General features: G+C 48.6%; 1 protein-coding gene across 3 annotated transcripts; it reads right to left on the reverse strand.

The window, feature by feature from the left end:
* Positions 1-5412: 5412 nt before the first annotated feature.
* Positions 5413-17768, reverse strand: TTPAL (alpha tocopherol transfer protein like). Of its 3 annotated transcripts, XM_027771470.1 has the most exons (6): positions 17662-17768; positions 16913-17001; positions 11944-12403; positions 9686-9879; positions 7874-7984; positions 5413-6761 (listed from the first exon to the last, which is right to left on the reverse strand). In XM_027771470.1, the coding sequence occupies exons 2-6, from the start codon at positions 16994-16996 to the stop codon at positions 6483-6485; spliced, it is 1128 nt and encodes a 375-aa protein (XP_027627271.1). In that variant the 5' UTR covers positions 16997-17001; positions 17662-17768; the 3' UTR covers positions 5413-6482. The 3 variants fall into 3 exon arrangements, with proteins under 3 accessions (XP_027627271.1, XP_006147629.1, XP_006147628.1); XM_006147567.2 differs by lacking the exon at positions 16913-17001 and having other exon boundaries at positions 17666-17761; XM_006147566.2 differs by lacking the exon at positions 16913-17001 and having other exon boundaries at positions 17662-17761.
* Between the last annotated feature and the right edge of the window lie 4744 nt (positions 17769-22512).

Genomic DNA, 22512 nt, shown 5'->3' on the forward strand with positions numbered 1-22512 from the left:
CGTGCTGTCTCAGTTCCCCCCTCCTCTGGTCAAATGTAAACAAACAAACATTAAATGAAATATTTCTTTTAAAAAAAAAAAGTTGCATTTGTGTGCATTCCCAAAATCCTGAAAGGAGAATGGAGAAGGGATTGGAGTGTGGCTGTCTCCTGGCTGGGGGTGGGGGAGGTGGTGTGTGCTTGCTTACTTTCCATCTCTCCTATCCTTCACTCCCTACCCCCACCACATGTACCTTGTGGCAAATTTTTTAAAAAAAAAAGAAAAAATGAGTAATCACCTGAAGGCAGTAATTAGTGTGCTGGGACTCTGAATCCCTACTGACCTGTACCCAGTCAGGTAAGAGTGTGAACATTTGGTTAGAAATCTTTCCCCAAAAAAATAGTGGTACCTTGAAGGATCTTGTGACTTGCTGGCTTTAACTGCAGTAATGCCCACCTTTTTTTTTTTTTTTTTTTTGTAGTTTTTACTAACTAGTGCCCATGTTCTTGCTGGAGAAAGACAGAAGGAGAGAGAGAGGGAAAGTGAGAAACCACCCTCTAGGGGCATGGCCGTGCCACAGTCCCTTCTCCATCCTCCTCGCCCAGCGTGATTCTTAAGCTGCTGGGTCTGGGCCTTAAAGCATGGATCTGCCATGTGGTGTCTGGCCACCTTAGCCTCCACACCACCTACCACCTGCTGGTCCAAATAATGCCAAAGCTTTGTGGCCAGTGTGTATAGGAATGCCATGTGGGCACTGAGAAAGTGCTGGCAGAGAACATGGACCAGCTAATAGCACTGCGTTACACTGCCGTGTGCTAAGGAGGGTTTGGCGCTGCTCACTCCACGTTGCTACGCTGGAGAAGCGGATTTCCTCAGGAAAGGCTGCAGAGCTGGTTGGGCCGCAGCGTAAGCACGTGCTGTTGCATCATCAGAAACCCAGTGAAGTACATCTGGTAAGAGGATCACCCAACTAACCCCGCGCTGCTCACTCCACGTTGCTACGCTGGAGAAGCGGATTTCCTCAGGAAAGGCTGCAGAGCTGGTTGGGCCGCAGCGTAAGCACGTGCTGTTGCATCATCAGAAACCCAGTTAAGTACATCCTGTAAGGATCACCCAACTGACTAACCACCCCCCCACCACGGCAACCCAGCTTTTACTCTGGGGGGGGTAGAGTGTGTGCTTCTCTCTGAAAACAAAGGGGACAAACAGCCTAGCAGGTGTGGGACCAGGGTTGATCCCACACCTGATCCCTTTTGGAATAAAATGTTCAATTACAACGAACCGATCCCTGCTTTTCCCCTTTTCCCTCGGGGCTGGTTATTCACTGTAAGGATAGGGCACGCACAAGGAGCTCTGGCCATCAGGAGACAGTGGGCTGCAGTCAGGGCCGCCTGATTCTCAGTCCCATCTCTGCTGTTTGCCTGGCTGTGTCTTTGGGCGAGCTACTTTTTCTGAGCCTCATTTTCCCCACGGGGTAATCATTCTGCTTTATTAAGGATATCTGAAGGCTAAATGAGATTTAAGTATGTGTGCTCTTTTTTTTTTTTTTTTTAAATAGGCTTTTGCCATAGGGTGACTTGGCTCACCAGAGAAACACAGTAAGAGGGAAAGTGAGAAATCACCCTCGGGGGTAGGGGAGCATAGCCATGCCAGCCCTTGTCTATTATCTTGGGATTTGGGGCACACACGTACCATGTGCCTGGCATGGTTTCCAAGCCATCAGGTCCAGGACTTGAACCCTGGTCAGCCATGTGGGAGTCCAGCACCTTAACCACCACGCCAGCTGCTGGCATGTATGCCTGTATATATGTATTCTCAGCGCACATGTGCCCAGTCTACGTGAGCACTCCGAAATTGTCAGCCGTCACTGGAAGGAGTCAAAGCCATCTATGGGAGAAGTACAGCAGGGTCTCGCACAGCAGGGCACATCACCTCCATCATCTGCACCCCTCTGCACCCCGGCGCTGTCTGATGGCTGTGGTCTCTGGAGGAATGCGCTGTGCCCTCCTCTCCCTGCCCCACCTGGAGGGAGGAGGTTCTGCCTAACTGGTGGATGACACACCGCAGGACTTTATGCACCTGTCATTGTCACAGAAGGACTCCACACACGTAGTCTTACAGGATATTTATTCAGACCCAGTCATGCATACAAGAATTACGTATTTTCACCACTTTGACTTAGAAAATGCACTATAAAAATAAACTTTTGGTCAAAACAAACACTGAAGTAGATGAACCCCCCACCATCATGTGTCCCTATACACAAAACCAAACTGAATTTCAGTTTGAAGCAAGGAATGTGACCAGTGGCTGAAATGGTGCCCCATGCTGGCCAGAAAATTAGCCCACACCCTGCCCCATCAGAGAGGTATTGGGGTTCTTGGCCATGGAGTTTTTCCAGGATTTCTCTCATAACAGGTTCCTACTTGATGTGCCAAGAGTCCCCGGCACAGCCACAGGAATCCACGGCCGGTGACAATGTACTGCCTGACTACACAGCTGCCCCGTGGGGTCAAAGACAAGCAGCTACGTGGAAAATAGTGAACTCGCTCTCCTCTCCACCCATGGCCACACAGGGACTGCCCATCGAGCAGGCTGCAGTTAAGGAGAAACAGTGACTCTGATGTTTGGTACTCGCATCTCAAGGAAACCACTTCTCAGGAGAGCAGAAGGGAATTGCCTTCTGCCTACAGTTAGCAGGTCCCGATCCCAAGGTGGTTGCCAGACTGACATCTTTTCTCAATAGTCAGAACATCTGTTTGATGTCTCCTCACCTCTCATGGGCACAGAACAGCCACCCTAAATAAAAGAAGTTTCAAAGAAAACCTTAAGCTGTAAAGTTTGAAATGAAGTCTTATAATAATACACCAACAGGACATGGCATTTGCTACCCAGATGAAAGCTGCCACAACTGAGAAGGAAATGGCATTTAAAGAAACGGCCCACCCAGGGAGAATTCTGAAAGGCTCCACAGCTCACAGGAATTAGGGGGAAATGCCCCGTATAGCCCTGCCTCTTTCTGGAAAAGCGGTATCTTGTAACCAGAAGTGTTTATAGACCTAGGACAAGCGACTCCTTGTGAAAACAGGATGGAGTCTGATGGATCTAAAACTTTTGGCAAGGTAAGCAAGAAACTCAGGCTGTGAAGCCAGGGTGGCATCCAGCCTCTCTCCCATGTTGGTTGAATAGGATTCTAGGAGGAGGCATGATTTCCAGAATTCTGTGTAGAGGAATAGGGGAGGAAAAGGAAACCTCCCACATACTGAAGCTTACAGGTCCACTAGGAAGCTTTAGGCACCAATTCATTAAGACTTAAATTTCCTAAATAATAACCCAGATTGGGGGCGTGGGGGCTGGCAGAAAAGCCTTAAACAGAATATAGTGGGGCCAGCCTATGGCCTAGTGGTTAAGGGGGCCGCATCCCATATGGCTGACCACAGTTCACATCCTGGTCTTAACAGCTTGAAAAACACTGGGCTTGTGTGTGGGGGCACACCCCAAATCCTGGCAGGATGGAGAACTGGAGAAGGGATTGCAGTGTGATTCCCCTTTGGAGGGTTCTTTCTCCTCCTCTCATTTTTTCTGGCAATTAAAAATAAAAACGAACCCAGCGCAGTGTCCCGTAGCAGTAGAGCCGAGCAGATCCCAGAAGCAGAGGGTTCAGTCAGAGCCTTTTATCATACAGGGATTTGGGGGGTGGGGTGGGGGGAGGCTCATCCACAGCCACCTAGCAAGGCGAAGGTGGAACTCAGGTCTCCTAAGACACTATCCCTTTTCCTCCTGATAGCATGCTCCCCTGAATTTAGGGAAAGGCTCACTTCCAGGTTTGTAATGGACCAGAATTTTTCTCTGAAGGAAAACACTCCCCAGGCTCACTGGCCTGTGGCAGCAGCACGCTCCCCTACGGAGGAAGGGCACTGGGTACTCCCGCTGGTCCTTCACCCCGCTGGGGTGAGGTTCTGAGACACCCTGGCAAAGCACACGGAAACTCCTTGTTTTCGCCCAGGGAGGTCCTGCTTTCACAGCTCAGTTCAGACCTCCGTCTGGAATGAGAACAAAGCGCAGCAGCTGCAGGGGGCGGGCTGACCAAAGCTTGCTTCCTTTGAGAAGCTGAAGGAAACAGCTCCTTTTTGGTCCAACTGGGAAGGCCTGGAAATGGCAACATCTTTCCTGGCCTCCCATAGCTAGCTAGCTCTGCAGGTGAGCATGGCCATGTGGTCTCTGTGGAGTCCTGCAGACAGAGGTGGCCAGCCAGGAAGGCAGTGCGGAACCTGAGCCTCAGCAGCTGGGTGGGCCGCTCTGTTCCGTATTCTGTTTTCTCTCTCGTCCCTGTCCCTCTCGGGGCCTAAGCAAGCTTCTAAGCAATTGTCCAGGCTGTTAGGTCCTGAGCCCTGGACTCCAGCCTTCGCTCTTGCCCCACTTAGGCCTTCTCAGCAATGCTGGTCACATCATCGTCAGATGGATGATGGCAGTCAGGGGTGTGCATTTTGGCACTGCCAGTTCAGTGAGGACCCTGGAGGATCCAGGGCAAGTTCTTATGGTTAAAACAAAAACAAAACTTGTACACGAATTGGCATTAATGAAGTAAGTAAATTAATTTCGACCCACTTCCCCAGACATTTTTAAAAGTGCTATAAAAACAAACAGCTTAGTAGCAACAGATTGGCCTCTGAATTCAGAGCACTGTTCCGTCCTTAACCCAGCTGTGCACCTTACCTGCTCAGTCTAGTAAATGTGTGGAGGAGGCAGGCGTCCAGCTCGCAACTTGTCACTCTTCAACACCAACACCACGTGGAACAAATATGAAAGGGAGTGGGTCGAAAGCCATCCAATGAACCACCTACTTTGATACTTGAGCTAAGGCTAAATTATTGATGTGGAGGGTTTAAAGTACCCAAATACAGAACTCTCATCTAGGCTGGCTCGTCTAACCACACCAGAGAGAAAAACTCAAGTGGGTCTGGGAGGGTGGGGGCCCCAGAAGCAACCCAGCAATAACCTGCCCTTGTTCATTTCCAAGGACTAAAATGTAAGAATCCCAAGTAATATAAGCACTGTAGCCAGTTTATAATACCATACCAGAGTCTCAGGGAGGGAAACAATTCATGCAAGATCCTGGTCACCTCACCTGGCCTCACAAAAGCCACCCTTTAAAGGTTTTTTCCAAAGGTGTGTGAACTTGCCAGAGAGAGAGAGACAAAATCAGAAGGAAAATGAGGAATCCCCCCACCCCCCCCGCGAGGGGGAATGGCCATGCCACAATCCTTCTCCATCAATCCCTTCCGGGGAATGGCCATGCCACAATCCTTCTCCATTAATCCCCTCCCGGGATCTTGGGCATGCATGCATACATACCCGGTGTGAGTTTCAAGCCATTGGGTCCAGGACTTGAACCATGGTTGGCCATGTGGAAATTTAGCAATGTAACCACTATGCCATCTGTTGGCCCCTAAAGCCCCCTTTAATGGAAGCCAGTATCACAGAAACCAGGGAACAGACATACTCATTTCTTGAATGACAGGACCGAATGGAAAGACTCATGTCTACCGCAAAGAAATAAGATTCAATTACCTGTCTCTACAGTCATCTTTCTAGGCAGGAAACCTAACATTGTAGCTAAACCAAACCCCGAACCCCTGTAGCCAAAAGGGCCCTAGACATGATTTCATCCAGTCTCATTTTAGAGAAGAGAAGGCTGAGGCCCACAGAGGCCCACATCTCATCCACAGTCACACACCTGGAGCCCACATCTCTGATTCCTCAGCCAGAATTCGTTTAGCTACACAGGGCTGAAATCTAGTATTTCACGTTGAGTAAAATCACACTCTTGTAGGATTCTGTTAAAAATCAGGGCTAAGGCTTCATGGGGTTGGGAAAACTTAATTTCTATTGCAATATTCAACCAATGAATCCCAGGGGTGCTTTGAAGTCTGGCTTCCAGATCTGACCAGGATGCTTACATGATTTAGTTAAGGGGATTCTCAAACCCAGTGACGGCAACTGGGGCGTAGGTCTCAGACGTGAAGTTTCCCGATGAGCAACAGACACAAACCCTGTAGTTAGGGTTCGCGTGACAGACACAAACTCCCCAAGTTTCTGTTTGGCCACCTTATAGGTTTGACCAAACTGTTCAACAGGCGAGGTCTGTGGCCTGGCCAATCAGGTTGTTTTCTCCCAGGACGAGGGATCACTGTGACTGTGGTCCTGATTCTGATTTTTTCTTGCTTTCAAGATGCATTCAGAACCAGACACAGCTCCCAGGTCCATTAGTTGCCAACTGGGATTCTAAACATTGGGAATCACTGGATATTTTCCACGTCTTCCATGTGTGAATTCAATAACCAAAGGCTTACCCCCCGAGGGCTCAGCCGCAAAGCTCTACAGGCTGTTCCTTTGTGTTGTTTAATTACAGAATGAAGCTGAATCCTTGCCATCTTAAGTTGTCCTTGTGCCTCTCCAAAGAAAACAGGACAGGACTGCAGGACGATGACACAGAGGCCTGACTAATAGCAGGCGTACAGCTGAGACTTCATGGCTCGCATGGAGTCATCACACTGGGCATCCGAGGTCAGTCCCTCCGGCAGCAGCGCCTGGCCTAGCACGCTGTCACAGGTGGGTTGGGGTTGGCAGAACTCCTTCACAAAGTCGTCCTCTGAGGCCAGCAGCACCGCGCTCCAGGTGGCAGTGTCCAGCTCGCCGGCCGTGCCCCCGTACTCCTTGGGGAGAATGCTTCTTGGAAGGTTTGTGTGGAGAGAGTTCAGGTCAGACCCATGGAGGAAGAACTAAGGGGGAGGGATGGAAGAAAAACACGTGTGTCCTTGGGTTAATCAGTGGAGTCAGCCCCCCATCACATTTCAATCAGTGGTTCTGGTAAAGGTTAAAAAAAGTTTTTCTTTTGGGTCATAAAGGAAGATCATCTTTTTTTTAAAAAAAAATAATATACCAAAGGGCAAATGTGTTTACTGGAGATAAGAGAGAGACAAAGAGAGAAAAAGTGAGAAAGCACTTCCCATGGGGAATGGTCATGCTGCAATCACCTCCCCTCCATTTCTTCCTCCTTTTGGGACTGCATATGCATGCATATGTGCCCGGTGAGTTTCTTAAGCCACCGGGTCCAGGACTTGAACTGAACACTTGGCCATGTGGGATCCAGCTGCCTTAACCACCATGCCATGGGCTGGCCCAAAGGCTCTTTGAAAGAGTCATCTATTCCTTCTTAGATATGAGTTAAGCTGAAAACTGATACATCTCATAAGCATGGAGTTGTTCCAAAAACTATACCATGAGACATTAAGTGTAAGTAAAAAGGATTAAACAGCACTTTAAAACCCCAATGGTCTGTAAAAAGAAATAACCCTTTTTAACTACCTTCCCTGTGGCTCTCACCCTTCCTCTTTTCCAGAGAGGGAAAGTGAGAAATCATTCCCAAGAGAGGGTGGCCATGCTGCAGTCCCTTCTCCTCCATTTTGTTCTTAGGATTTGGGGCACACCCACATACACACCCGGTGTGTTTTTCAAATTGCTGGGTCTGAGACTCAAACCGCATCATTGGCTATGTGGGATCCACTGGGCAACTAGCTGGCCCTGCATAGCCTCTTCTACATAAAGTACAGTGTTGGTTCATAGTACTCAAGGCAGAAGACAAGAAAGTCTAAAGGATTACAGCAAAGGGAGGCACTTGGGATAAAAGTCCTGGCTTGGCTCTCCTGGCACTTACTACATTCTTATTTTCATCTGCCCATCACCAAAAAGACCGTTCAAATCTGTAACCCTGGATTTTCCAAATTAGTAGTCCCAGGACAAAAATAACAAATTAAGATTAAGTACTAGATATCATAAGTTAAATACAAGGGAAGATAAAAATCGTCTGTGAAGGATGAGGACTGCAACTTACCCTGTTTGCTATTTTCTCCTTCAGAAATGGTTTTATGATGGCAAAAATGCCTTTAAATATCCGCGGTTCATTCACTACATGGACTGCTTTTATCCGAATGGGGAAACCATCCTGCGGGGTGGGGAGGAGGGGTGTTAGAACATCTGGAGTATCTACTCCTTTCCATAGCCTGCCTCCCCCAAGGAACCTTCTTCCCCTGGAGCCCCAGTGTTGGTCTGGACTGTCTCGTGGCCTCCTTCCCAAGTAGGGGGCTAAACAGGAAGACAAGCCTTGGGGAACAGTCTCTCCTGGGACTCAAAACTGGGTTAGAAGAGAGTTAGCAAAACAAATGAGAGTGTTCCTTTTCTAGTAAAAAGACCATCTGCGTCTATGTGGATGGGGCTGACCTACATCACCTCTGGATTGGTGTAGTTGAAGCATATTTCTCAGTATGTTATCAGAAGTGCAGCAAAAAAGAGTTTTATGGCAAGTAACTGAGTTTGAGAAATAACAGTAGATTCAATATAGTCACGTGGGTTTCCTTAACTGCAATCCTGTTCAGAGCCTTTACTAGGTAAATGTTTCCAGTGAAACTTACAAGAGAGGATGTGCTTTATTACATTTCTCAAACTTATTTAACCCGGGAACTCTTTTTTATTTTTTTTCCCCTCCAGATGATCTTAACAGCACTTGGGAAACACTGATCCAGACTATCCTGGTACTTCTGTCCCCAAGGGATCCAGCAGGAGGCATCAAGGTAGTGGAGGCTAAGGAGAGCTCCAAGCCAGAATTCAAATGCATGATACTGTCCCAACGGGGCACCGACTTGTTTAAATAATAAGCCAGGTGCACAGGAGGGGCTCTGACACATCTGTGAAATTCACGGAGGAGAACGGGTGTCTCTCCAGTGTCCCAGGCAGTGGTCGGAGTGAACAAGGAATTGAAACTTGCAATAGCTGAAACTCTGGCTGAACCACACCTCCGCTGAGTCTCCGTGTCCTCCCCTGCTTAGCTCTGAGGGTTCACTGAGGACCGAATGGATTAAGATGACTATAAAAGCACTTTGCAACCTGTTCAGCGCCACACAGATATGGAAGGAACTTTACGGTTCCCAGTGGCTTGTGTCCTGAAACGCAAAACGTGAGGCGTGAAGCATCTGACCAAAATATGGTCCCACAGAACTCCACGTCCCCAGCTCCACAGAGGGCAGGAGAGGCTTCTGCACCGCTCCATTTTCTCTGTGGGGAGAATTCCTCCTCTGTCTTCTGGAAAAGAAAGAAGTGGAAAGTACTTCCCTGGATTTGGGACTCATGCCCTAGTAACTGGTTTTGCCTGGACTGAAAGTACCTTCTTTAGAAACTTCTTGAGACCCTGATGAGAACAAATGGTAAATATCAACGGATAGAATTTTTTTTTTTTTTTTTAATTTGCCAGAGAGCGTGTGTTCTTGCCAGAGGGATAGAGAAGTGGGAGGAGAAAGCATACCCCACTGGGGCATGGTGACACCGCAATCTCTTCTCCTTCATCTCCCCCTTCTGTCCGGATTTTGAATACGCATACACACACACCCAGCATGTTTTTCATGCTGTCAGGGCTGGGATCTGAACCACATGATCAGGTCAGCCATATGGAATCCAACTTCCTTAACCACTAGGCCACAGGGCCGGCTCAGTAAATAGGACTTCTCAATTTTTTCCCATCATGCTCTTGTATTTTTTCCAACTGCAGGAGTGGGAAGTGGGGTGCATGGATCATAAGAGACCTGCCATAAATGGACAACAGGGACCTGGGAAGCCAGAGGCAATAAAGAACAAGCACATGACAAGCACATACCTGGAGGATGCCAATCACTTTTTTGGCAATAAAAGGGCCAAAATGAGATGCCTTTGATAAGCTCACTCCTTTGTAGTCCGCAAGAATTACAATTCCATTCACCTGGGTTTCTTCAGACTGAATGAGTTTTTCTAACGTCAAGTAGATGGCCCGGATGTTCTCGGTGATTGGGTAGTTGCTTGGTATCCATCTGTCTAAGGTCACAGAGATGGAGCCGGGTTACAGAAATGCATACGAACAAGTGCTCAAAGATGGATCTCCCTTCTACAACGGTTCTTTCGAAGTGGAAAAGAAAACTATGCTGGAGGGAAGATTCACTTTCTAGGTCAGTAAATGGCACACTTCAAGCAGCAGCTGCCGTTTCTTAACACCAACCATAGCAGCACATTCTGGAATGGAAATGCAACTGAACGTCGAGGTTAAAAGCATGAACTCCACGTCAGACACACCTGGGGGTTGACTCTTACTTGCCTGGGCAAGTTCCTTCCTCATGCTGAGCTCCCGTCCCCTAAGCAGAATAGGAAAAGAATACCTACCTTCACAGATATCTGTTTTCTGCCATCAGATATTCCCCCTTCTTTACTTTTTCTTAACTATATTTGCTTGCTTATTTATCTTTAATTTGACCAGAGGGGAACAGAGAATAAGCAAGAGAGAAAGCAAGAAAGCAAACAGGCAGATCTGGGACTCGAATCGTAGTCACCCATATGGGAGTCCAGTGCCCTTAACCACCACACCAACTGCCACCACCGCCACTTCTTCCCCCCGCTGTCTTTATTTTCATAACACCTTGAGGATACTTTCCTTAGGTATCCACTTCCTCCCACACTGGCCATGCAGTGTAGACAGAAGTGACCTGACTCCTGACTTGCAGATGGGCTGGAGGGTTGACTGGCCAACCTTACAGCCTTTCAGCTACAGAGGGTGATCGAAGCAGGCCAAGCGAGGCCAAGGAGACTCAATTCTGGGACCTTGTCTCTTTGGAAAGAGAAGCTCTCTCCTCTCTTTGGAGTAGTGAGGCTGTGAGCCTGAGCTTCAGGGACCCTTTGAGACAAGAACTGGACTGAGAACAAAGCCCCTGCTGAGCATGGCAGAGGCAGAGACACCTGCTAATGCTGAGCTTGAGCCCTGAATCCAGCTGCGCCCAGACTGCAGTCCTCTGAGCAGGTGATTTCTGTTAACATTCTGTTAACATTCTCCCATATACTTAATAATTCTGCCCTCTCTTTGGAAAAAGATGAAAACTGACAATTTTTGACTATTAACTACTCTTCTCAAGAAAATTTCCACCAAGATTTGTGTGTCTCTTTCTTAGAAGGATAAAATTTCACACGTAGGGGCCAGCAGGTGGTGTGGTGGTGAAGGGGCTGGATCCCACATGACCCACTCCATGGTTCTTGTTCTGGACCACACTTGAAAAACATGCCAGGCGCGTATATGTGGGTGCTCAAAAGCCCGAGAGGAGACTGGAGGAGAAGGATTGTAGCAAGGTCATCTGCCCTGAAGGGTCATTTCTCACTTTCTCTCTCTCTGGTGAGTGCATGTACTCTATGGCAAAACAAAAACAAACAAACTAAAGAAATGTAAAAGCCATATTTGCCACAATGGGATAGTACTTTGGGTGGAATGCCTATGAAAAATTCTGTCCAAAAATCGTGCCAGCTTGCTGTTTGCTCTTGCTGCTGCTGACCCCTGCCTCTCCATAACTGCATGCCATCTGTCACAGATGTCTCAAAAGAGCTTTAAAGCAGGTGAAGCTGGTATCCAGTTGAGAACCAAACTTGGGTATGCCCACTCCAAAAAGCTGGATCATTTCTGGAGAGGTCCAGATCTGTTCTAGACATAGAGGAGAATTCAAAAGTTCATGAAAAAAAAAAAAAAAAAGAATGAAAAGTATGAGTTTATTTTTTATAGAAGCCGCTCTACAGAGTACAAAGATGCCCAGTGGGAGGGCACAGAGTTTGGTCCAGAGGACACGCGGGCTGACAGGCAGAGACAGGGAGGACGGCTGTCTCAGCTCCTGGCCGCACACTGGCTCATGGTCCCAGACCCAGTAAGAGCTGCCACACTGCACTTTGGTTCTGGAAGACACTTAGACTAAATGCTCCCTTCATTCTTAAATCGATGTATGCTTTTGCCACCTGCAATCAAAAGAGCAGATGACAAAACGAGAGTAAAAGCAGGACAGGAAAGGGAGACAGGGTGCTGGACAGACACATCTCAGTGGCACGCAGGCAGCTCACAGTCTAGGGTGGTACCTGGGCGGATGCAGAGGACATGGCAGCCCCGGGGGTCCGTGTGGGGCAGCACGGTGAGGAACCCAGATGCCAGGACATCTCTCAAGGCCGACGGCCTCAGGTTATGGAAGACCTCAGGCCAGCTTCTCCTGCAGCTGTGGTAGTTGACCAGGAGCTGCAGGGCCCGGTCGTAATCGAACTTGCGGGCTCGGAGGAAGCGCAGCAGGAAGGCATCGTCCAGGGAGGTGCCCAGGTTGGGGCACTCTTTTCGCACCATGTCACGAAGGGCCTGCACATCCCGCAGCCTCCATTCTGGCTTCTCCTGCAGTTCTTCCCGGGCTTTGGTGACCAGCTCCTCTGTCAGCGTGCACACGTAGCCAGGGGGCTCGGGTGGCGGCAGCAGCTCATTTTCCGAAAGTGAGGCCGCAGAAGGGCTGGTTCGCAGAGAGTCACTTTCTTCTGACATTAGCCACCAGGATCCCTGCCAGCACAGAACCCCGGAGCAAAGTTAAAAAAGCTTAACCTTGCTCACTTCAAACCCTACAGCCCCACGAATGCAGGAACAGGGACATTACTGTCAAAGTCAAGTAACCTCAGAGCAGTGGTTTTCAACCAGGGGAATGAACTGGATCTGAACCACATGCCTAGGGCCACCCTCTGCATAACTGCAGCTACTGGGTCGTCAGGAGAATAACCATGAATTTTTGCATAGGAAACAGGAAAATACGCCATGACTTTCCCAATAACCTAACAGAATCCCCTCGAAGGCACCCAGGCAGCTGCAGCCTTGCTTATAAAAGTATAAATAGGTGCTTGATCTTACTGGCCATTAAATAAATATGAATTAAAACAATGCAGAGATTGAGCCAGGCAAACATAGGTATTCTGATATGCTGGCTGCCGGTGGGAGTGTAAATTGACACAGCCTCTTTGAAGAATGGTCAATATCTATCAAAATGTAAAACCACATACTCTTTGGCACAGGGGTTCTATTTCTAGGACATACACTTGTATGAATGTGCAAAATATGCACATGACCTTCAGAAGTACTGGTTAAAGTAATGGTGAAGATTGAAAACATCGTACTTGCGCATCAGGAGAGACTGGTTAAATAATATTATCATAAAAACGGGGCAGAGGGGTGTGCACTAGCCAGTCATGAAAAGGAATTATAGACAGCTCTGTAAGAATTGACATAATAAGGGGGAAAAAACAGGCTGCAGAAGAGTGTGCAGGAAACAGGTTTATGTTTTTTTAAAAAAATATATATGTATATACATATATATACACACACACACATACTTGTATACTTGTGAATGCACACATTTCTGGAAGGAGATATAACAATGTTTTCATGTTATCAATGGTTCTCTCTCTGGAACAGAACTGGACAACTGGACATTTAAGATGAGAGACTTTTTTTTTTTTCCTCGAGGTTTTTGCCACAGGGCATGTGCATTGGCTAGAGAGAGGCAGTAAGAAGGAAAGTGAGAAATCACGCCCGGGAGGATGGCTATGCCATGATTCCATCTTTATTCTCCTAGGATTTTGGGCATGCATGCACACGTGCCTAGCATGAGTTTCAAGCCATGAGGTCCGGGACATGAACCACGTAGTTGGCCACTTGGGAGTCCAGCACCTTAACCACCACACTGCTGGCCCCTATTGTACATTTAATGTTTTATTGTGTACAAATGGAACTTATCATGGCGGTCATGCAAATGGCCAGCAGATCTGCTGGAGAGACATAAGTGAAAACGGCCCCAGCTGCAGGGCCTCTGGATCTACCATCCAGTGGAGACTACGACTGCGTGGGCCACTCCAAGCCAATGGCATGAGGACTCCCTGTTGGCCTGGCCCGCTCTTGGGACTGCATCACAGTCAGACTTCCCACACAGACTTCCTTCACAGGGGCCAGACCCGCATTGCATCATGTCCAGATTCTTTCCCTGACACTCCCCTTTCATCTTCACAGGCGTTGCTGCCAATAAATATCTTGCACATCTAATCTCATGTTAGTGTCTGCTTCTTAGAAGACCTGAACTAACACGTACTGAATGGAAAACAAAAACAAGACAGCTGCCTCAGATGCCCTGGGCAGACAATGGCAGAACTGCCCGGTTCCAAAACTCAAACTCTTGCCCACGTGCTGTCATGGGTCCTTCACTTCGAGCTCAACAAGGAAAGCAGGGACCATCTCCGTGTCCCTGCACATACCTTTGATGTCCGGTGCACCTAGCTGGACTCCCCCAGGCCACCACAGACAGAGCGCCAAGTCCCTCCTCCCAGCCTCAGGTCTGTCTGCTCCATTCCTCATACTTCAACCTCCAGCTCCTCCTCCTCTACTTCCTAGCAAAGTGTGTGCACATCGTGTTTCCTCCAATGAGCATGCCCTTCCTCAGTCCTTCACCCAGCTACCACCAACCCACTCATAGGTCTAATTACGTGCCACTTCAGTCATTCAACAAGTATGGAGCCCTTATGATGGACCTGGCCCTCTTCCAAGTACTGAGGACACAGAAGCGAACAAACAGAACCCTGCCATCGTGAACTGAGAGTCTAGTGGAGGAGGCAGGCTTTCAGCATAAAGAACTCTACACAGTCATGGGCCACACAAGTGCACATTCAACGGTGGCCCATAGGAGCAATAGCTTGCAGGCTGTACCATCTAGCCCAAGTGGACAATAGGCCCATGTTTGTACACTCTGATGTGCGCACAATGACACAATCACCTGCCGATGCATTCTCAGAAGGCATCCCTGTTGTTAAGTGACTCATGACTATAGTCTGCTACCAGGTGATATGTGTTGTAGACAGAAACAAAACAGAATGGGACTGGAAACACCTGGAGATAGGAAGTGCAGTTTTAAATAGAGTGCTCATGGCCCAGTCATGGTGGGATAGTGCTAACACAGAACTCTGCAATGCCGGAGTCATTTGGAGGATCAAGGTTTGGTTCCCTGGTCAACCTGTACACACTGGGTCTGCGAATGTACCCACAATCCTGGCTGCTGGGGCTGGCTAAGGGGAGGATTGTGATGTGAGAAACTGCTGAGGCTACCTGTCTTTTTTCTTTTTTTCTCTCAAGAAATAAACTTTGAATAAATGGATAATGTGGCCAGGGAAAGCCTTGCTCAGGAGATATCTGGACAAAGACAGAGGAGGTGAGGGAGTAAGATAGGCCTATCTGGGAGGTAAGAACAAATGCAGGGAACCAGCAGTTAGCGTAATGGCTATGTCGCTGGACTCCCACGTAGTCAACCGCGGTTCAAGTCCCGGACCCGGTGGCTTAGAACTCACGCCAGGCGCATGTGCATGCGTGCCCAAGATCCCGAGAGGAGAATGGAGGAGAAGGGATTGCAGCGTGACCATCCCCCCTGGGGGGTGATTTCTCACTTTCTGTCTCTCTGTCTCTCTCTGTCTGTCTGGCGAGCACACGTGCCCTATAGCAAAAACCTCTCCAAAAAAAAAAAGAACAAATGCAAAGCCTGAGGCAGAAACATGCCTGGCTTTCCAAGGAAGAGCAAGAAAGGAGGCCAGGGCACTCACAGTCAAATGAGCAAGGTGGAGAATATAGGCTGAGTATCCCTCATTGGAAATGCCTGCAACCAGAGGTTTTTTGAATTTTAGATGTTTTTGGATTTTGGAATATTTGCATGTACGTGAGGTATCTCGGCATGGGATCCAAGTCTAAACAGAAAACTCTCTTGTTTGATATATACAATACACACAGCCTGCAGGTAGTTTTGTACAATATTTTTGTATTGCAACATTTTGACTGCAACTCCATCACAGGTCAGGTATGGAATTTTCCACTTGTGATGTCATGTTGCTACTCAAACATTTTTGGATTTCATTGGGATTTTGGAATTAGGGTATGCTCAACTTGTTTTCTTTCTTTCTTTATTTTTTTTTGAGAGATTTTCACTGTAGGGCGCGTGCGCTCGCCAGACAACCGTCGACTACGTGGGAGTCCAGCGACATAGCCATTACGCTAACTGCTGGTTCCCGGGTATGCTCAACTTGTATCAGACAGATGTAGAGGGGTACTGGGGGGCCCCATGGCACTGGGAGCTTTCTGTACCAGGAAGCACTTTGACTTTTACTCTGAGTAAGGTGGGAGCCAGGGAGGGCTTTAAGAAGAGTGACATATGATCTGACTTCTATTTAAAAGGGTTGCTCTGCTGTCTTGAGAATGGACCATAAGGGGGTGAGGACAGAAGAAAAGCGACCATTTAGACTACCAGAATACTCCAGGTGAGAGATGAATGCCTGAGGAGGACTGCCTTTGCTGACCGCCAGGCCAGGGAGGTGCCTCCCCTTGTTGGCACAGCATTTCTCCTACTGGGTTGTGTTGTCCCTAAGTAGTTTGCAGGCAACACCGAGGTCCCTCTTGCTCATCACCTTAACCCAGCACCTCCCCTGGTATTAGATGCATAGTCTGCACTCCATAGATATTTGCTGAATGAGTCATCTTTAGGCAGAGGCACACTGAGCAAGGAATGGAACAACAATCATGGCTCTGTTTCCATGGATGTCACCAACAGGTGCTTATAATCCAGATCCTGTGTTTACTGGGAGGAGACTGCAGTGTCTGTAGGCCGCAGACTTTACCCCAAGGCCCCTCTTCAGTCCCACCTGCCACCTATTGCCCGCCAGCCATAACAAACTAATGACCCACCACCGTTCCTGAAACACCCATGCACTTCTGACACCTGCCTAGAATTTCCTGTTTATTTCCAATCAGACAACTCATTACCTTTGAGGTTCAGCTACAATGTCACCTCCTCTGTGAAGCTTTCCTTGACTACCCAAGGGTGATTCCTTCTGTTTTCTATAGCACTGGGCTCCTATTTCTGTTTCAGGAACTGCAGTTGGTGCCATGGGTGTTTACATGAAATACGTATCGTATCATTTACTGATCACCTACCAAATGTGTCAGGCTCTGTGCTCATAGCCGCTGTGCAATTCTTTGCCTAATGAAACTTACATCACAGTGGAATGGTGAAGAAATCATCCATACTGGAGCATGTTCCCGCCCATCAAGGCCGGTGCTGAGCATTTTACATTTCATCTATCCTTCACAATGTTTAAAAAGAAATGGCTGTTGATCTGAAATTCAACTTTAAACCAATGTCCCATGGAGACATGGGACAAATATAACCTTCACTGTTGCTGCCCCCATTTTACAGGGGAGGAAACTGCCCCCTAGAAGGTAAATTCCAGAAGGCAGATAACTTGCCTGCCTGGTTCCTGCTACCCGACACAGCTCACTAAATACTAGTGCAGACGCGGTCACTGCTGTGCCAGGGGTACACACCCAGTACACCTCTGGCTCCTACGCCACCCTCCACCTGGGGCTTCACGGTTAACCTCAGGGCTGTCACAAGAGCCACGGGAGTGAGTGATGGCGGACACACGGGCGGATGCGAACACCCCTGTTAGGATGAACCTGGCACTCTCCCCCACCTGGAGCCCATCATTGTGTGGAGCTTCACCCTCTTCCCCACCCCACCCTACCCCACGCACCCCAAACCAATGAGAGGTCAGGAACCCTAGGGACCCCACATCCCACTGACAACCTTCTGAGGCCCCCACTTCCGGTTGTCACCCCCTCCCCAGGTGTCCCCATTTCCTGGGGTCTTTCGCTTCTCCGGTCCCCACTTCCGGTTATCCCTCCCTCTCGGAGGCCCCTCTCCTAGGCCCCGAAGGCACACGGACAAGCTCGCGGGCACTCACCGACCCGGCTACGGGGCGGAGCGCGGGTCAATCGGCGGCGGAAGCCTCGTCCGGCAGCGCGCACAGAAACGACCCGCACTCCCCGCCCGGCCGGGCCGGCCCCTCGCGCCGGAAGTGACGTTCAGGGCGTGGGAAGGCGGGATGCCGCCTGTGAGTGCGCATGTGCGAGGTCCCGCCGCAATGCCGGCGTTCTGTCGCCACCTGGTGGCGGAGACTCCACGCTGTGGGACCCGGACTGGCCGAGAGGGACCGAGCGCCAGCAGCGCGACAGTCTGGTTTCCAGATGCCGGAAGCTGGGCCCGCAGAAGGAGGGGAAGAACTGCTGTTTCCCGAACGTTCTCCCCTGTGCCTGGTGTTCTACATCCGTCATCGGTAAATCCTATTTGTGTGAGTCCTGATTCCGTTAGTTGGGAAACCAGCCGTCATTGCATTTCATAATTCCTCCCGCCACAGCAGCCAGAAGGACCAGCTGCTGCGAGGGGGAGGACCAAACCCGGGACATCTGCAAGTCCCTCACCTCCTTGGGCCTCAGCTTCCTCATCTGGAACTTGATTCTTGCTCTGGATCCTTTCTTGTTTCCTGCTTTGAGGTTTTTGAAGTTCCCTCCAGACATGGGTAGATTGAACATGGCTTTACTAGTGCCCACTCCCAGTCCACTAGCACCCCCACCCGCCCCCCAATGTATATTTTTAACTTAGAGACCTAGGTCTCTTTCTCCTGGGTAGAGATGCTAAACCCTGTCTGAGAGATTCTGATGGTCCAGGAGAATTCTGAGCCCAAAGGGATAACCTTAATGGACCTCTTCTTCTCCCTACCCCAGGAACTAGAGTTCCAGAGAGTAGGAAGTGACTCATGAGGGCCACAAGAACCCACAGTTTCTGCCAGATACCGTAGTGTGTTTGTGCGTAGAGGTGAGAGTGGAGGTGGCCTGGGAATCTTGAATTATGATTCCTGCTCTAAGCTCCACTACTTCTGGGGTTGTCAGATAAAATATGGGACATTCATTTATTGGATTATTTTTAAAAACAATTGTTTCATTTTATTTATTGTTATTAATATTTTGTAATTCACCAGAGAGAGACAGAGCAAGATAGGGCAAATGAGAAAGCAAGCTGCTGGTTCTGGACTTGAACTGTGGTTGGCGATGTGGGAATCCAGTGTCTCAACCACCATGCCATCTGCTGGCTCCATGGGACATTCATAAACCATTTTTTAAAAATATGTCTCATGGAACATTTGGGATGTAGTTATATTTAAACATGTTTTTGTTTATTATAAATTCAAATTTAACTGTGTATCCCATTTGGTTTTTCTAAATCTGTGTATTGGTTTCCAATTGCTGCTATAAGAAATTACTATAATATGTTTGCTGACTTGAAATGACACAATCTTTTTCTCTTATGGTTCTTCAGGTAAGAAGTCTAAAATCAAAGTGTTGGGAACCAGCAGTTAGCATAATGGATATGTCTCTGGACTCCCAAGTAGTGGACCAAGGTTCGCGTCCCGGACCCGGTGGCTTAAAACTCACGCGGGGCACGTGTGCGTGCGTGCCCAAGATCCCGAGAGGAGAATGGAGGAGAAGGGATTGCGGCGTGACCATCACCCCTGGGGGGGTGAGTTCTCGCTTTCTGTCTCTATGTTTCTCTCTGTCTGGCGAGCGCACGCGCCCAATAGCGAAAACCTTTAAAAAAAAAAAAAAGTCTAAAATCAAAGTTTTGACAAGGCTGGATTCTCTGGGACTGCTGAGGCCAATTCTTTTCCTTTATTTATTTTTTTGGCCCTTTTCAGCTTCTAAAGGCCACCTGCATTGCTTGGCTCATGGCCCCCTCTGCCGATCACCTCAACGTCTTGTTTCTATTGTCACATCTACTACTAACTCTGATATTCTCGCCTACCTCTTATGAGGGCTCTGGTGATTCCATGGTTCCCATCCAGGTAATCCCAGGTAACCTCTCTGCCTCAAAATCCTTAACTTCATCACATCTACAAAATCCCTTTACCATGTTTGGTGCAATAGACCCAGGTCCCAGAGATCAGCATGACAAAGTCTTGGAGTGAGAGTGGGGTGGGCATTATTTAGTTCACACCTCTAGCAACCCTAATCCCGGCTGCATGCCGAGTCAAATTTCCAAAACCTCAGTTCCTTGTGGACAAAAAGCTGATTAAATCAACTCATAAAAAGGAACACTTGTCCCCATGCCAGGCAAGGAGTTAGTGCTTAATAGATGGCAGCTCCTGTGGCAAAGAGTTGGGGTGGTCCTGTCCAAACCATGCTGTCCTAGGTATTGGGATAAGTCCCTCTCCTCAATCTGGCTCCAGGGCCTGGTGACATAACACAGCCCAGGTTGCAATTCTTGATGCTGTAGTAGGGGAAGAAGGATTTGGGCTCAAGGGCAGGGCAGGACAGGGCTGGGAGGGGATTTAGAGGCCCCATCTCTCAATCAAAGGCCACTGTTTCTTGTACCTCTTGGTGTTACATTTTAGGGAATCGAGTTATCTCAGGATTAGGAGGGCCACAGATAAACAACAGCAGAAACAGTGCGGTTACGGCGTGGTACACCACACGCTGGGCTGTCTGCTCTCAATGACGCCTTCTGGCAAGTCCAGAAGAGTAAGCTAGAGGGGTTCCTGTACAGAGAGGAAACTCAGCTCTGAAAAGAGAAGGCTACTGGGCCAAGGGCTCAAGCTACGCAGCGAAAGAGCCGGGTTTGAACTTGCATTGTGTGACACCATGTCCCCAATTTTACTTTGCCTCAGAGTCTTTGAGACTTGCCTGTTTGTTTTTACAGGCTGGAAACAGATTCAGGGAAGGACAAGAAAAGGTGCGCCTTCACATGATGACCAAGTGGCTGAGCTGGGATTTAAACCCCAGTTGTCTGCAGTAGCAGACAACCCCTTGAAAAGACCCATTTCTTCATGTGTGTAATGGGAATGTGCCCACCTTTAGGGTGCCCTTGGAGGATTCAATGACTGGCATAGGTAGGGTTCTGGAACATCATACCCTAAAATATCTTGTTTTTGGTGGTGAGCAGCCAAGCCCGAAACAGAAAGCTCACGAGAGGGCGGCTTGCCCTGCCTCTAGTTTGAAAGCCTCCAAACATCTTGTTCTCTTAGCTTCATCTAGTATCTGAAGAAATACGTCTTTTTTTTTTTTTAAGAATTATTTAATTTTATTTATCATCATCATTATTATTATTATTAAATCTGCTGTAGGGCACATGCACTCACCTGAAAGAGCCAGAGAGAGGGAGAGAGAGGGAAAGTGAGAAAGTAAGCCATAGGTCTTCAACTCGAACCATATCCGGCCATGTGGGAATCCAGTGTGGTTAAGACTAACCACCATGCAACCTGCTGGCTCAAGAAAGACATTTTGACGTTGGGTAAAGGCCAGAGGAGGCTAGAAATGCCCAAGCCATCTCTGAAGCCATATGATTGTGAGCTCTGATCATTTTCTAGAACTGTCTTGAGTATGGGTTCTAAGGTAAGGCCTATTTAAGAGACACCATGGTTTAAGACAGATTCTCAGCCTTGGCACTGTGGCCATCTGGGGCTGGACAGGTCTTTGTTGGGAGGAGGGGAGAACAGTGTCCTGGATATTGTAGGGACATGCCAGGGCATCTCTAGCCTCCACCCCCTAGATGCCGGGGGCACCCCACATTCACAGTGACAGACAGAAGTCTCTCCGGACATTGTCAGGTACACGCTGGGAGACTCACTTGCCCCCAGCTGAAAACCACTGGTTCAGGAGAAAGAGAGTTGGCTTCTAGTGAAATGGCCGAGTCTCACTCGTCTCTAGGTCATGAACTAGCCGTGCCACACTGGAGAACTTATTTACAGCTCTAACCCATGGTTTTCTCAGCCATAAAATTCTTTACCAACACCTGTCAATTCCTGGACCCTTGGGCATTGGCAGGGCGATGAGTTGTTTGCATGGAACTCTCAGAATGACAGAATCCTGAGACAACACCGACGAGTGGAAGCAGGAAGGCAGGGAGCCAGACAAGGAGGAGTCGCCATTAGGTGTCTTTTCTGAATCAAGCAGGAAAGCGGGAGCTCTGACCTGCGCTTTTCCTCCGCTGTGTGACGGGCAGATCCCCTCCCTGGGGCTCAGGTCCGTATCTATCAAACTGACAGCGGCTGGGGAATCCTGGGAAGATGGAGGCAGTGATGCTCAGCCTGGATTTGCGTCTTCCCAAATCCCCATTTAAAAACACAAACACACGCGGAGTGCGTGTGCGTGCTTGCCCATAAATCTGAGAGGAGAATGGAGGAGAAGGGATTGCAGTGTGGCTGTCCCCCTGCGGGTGATTTCTCACTTTGTCTCTTTGTCTGTCTCTATCTCCAGGGAGCACATGTGCCTGTAGCAAAATTTAAAAATGAAAATACAAACGTAAACAAGGCCAGGTGGCACGGAGGTCAGGGTGGCTGGATGGCTGGGTCCCAGGTGGCAGACTGCACAGTTCGAGTTCCAGACGCAGTGACTTGAAAAACATGCCAGGTGCATGGGCATGCATGCCCCAAATCCCAAGAGGAGGTGGAATAGAAGGGATTGTAGTGTGGCTATCCTCCCTGGGGGATGATTTCTCACTTCTCCTCTCTGTCTCTCCGGGGAGCACATGTGCCATATAGCAAAAGTTTCAAACAAAGAAAAATGGAAACTAAAACAAATGGAATTTAAAAGCAAATAAAACATATTGTAATCAACAAATAGTGACTTGAAAGACTAGAAAGTGGAACGGGGAAACATTTTAAAAATTAAACCAAGGGGCCATCCTTGTAGGACGCCAGTTAAACCTTGTGCTAAGAAAGTCGGCTCCCACGTGGCTGACTGCAGTTCAAATTCCAGCCCTG

This window comes from Tupaia chinensis, unplaced genomic scaffold, assembly GCF_000334495.1.
Source record: "Tupaia chinensis unplaced genomic scaffold, TupChi_1.0 Scaffold000216_1, whole genome shotgun sequence".
NCBI classification, from domain to species: domain Eukaryota; kingdom Metazoa; phylum Chordata; class Mammalia; order Scandentia; family Tupaiidae; genus Tupaia; species Tupaia belangeri.

Coding starts and splice junctions, on each gene's coding strand:
- TTPAL (XM_027771470.1), bottom strand. CDS start 16,996: ATGAAATGTAAAATGCTCAGCACCGGCCTTGATGGGCGGGAACATGCT. Junction 12,404..16,912: donor CTTCACCATTCCACTGTGAT/GTAAGTTTCATT, acceptor CTGTGCTGGCAG/GGATCCTGGTGGCTAATGTC. Junction 6,762..7,873: donor AGGAGAAAATAGCAAACAGG/GTAAGTTGCAGT, acceptor CCTCCCCCTTAG/TTCTTCCTCCATGGGTCTGA.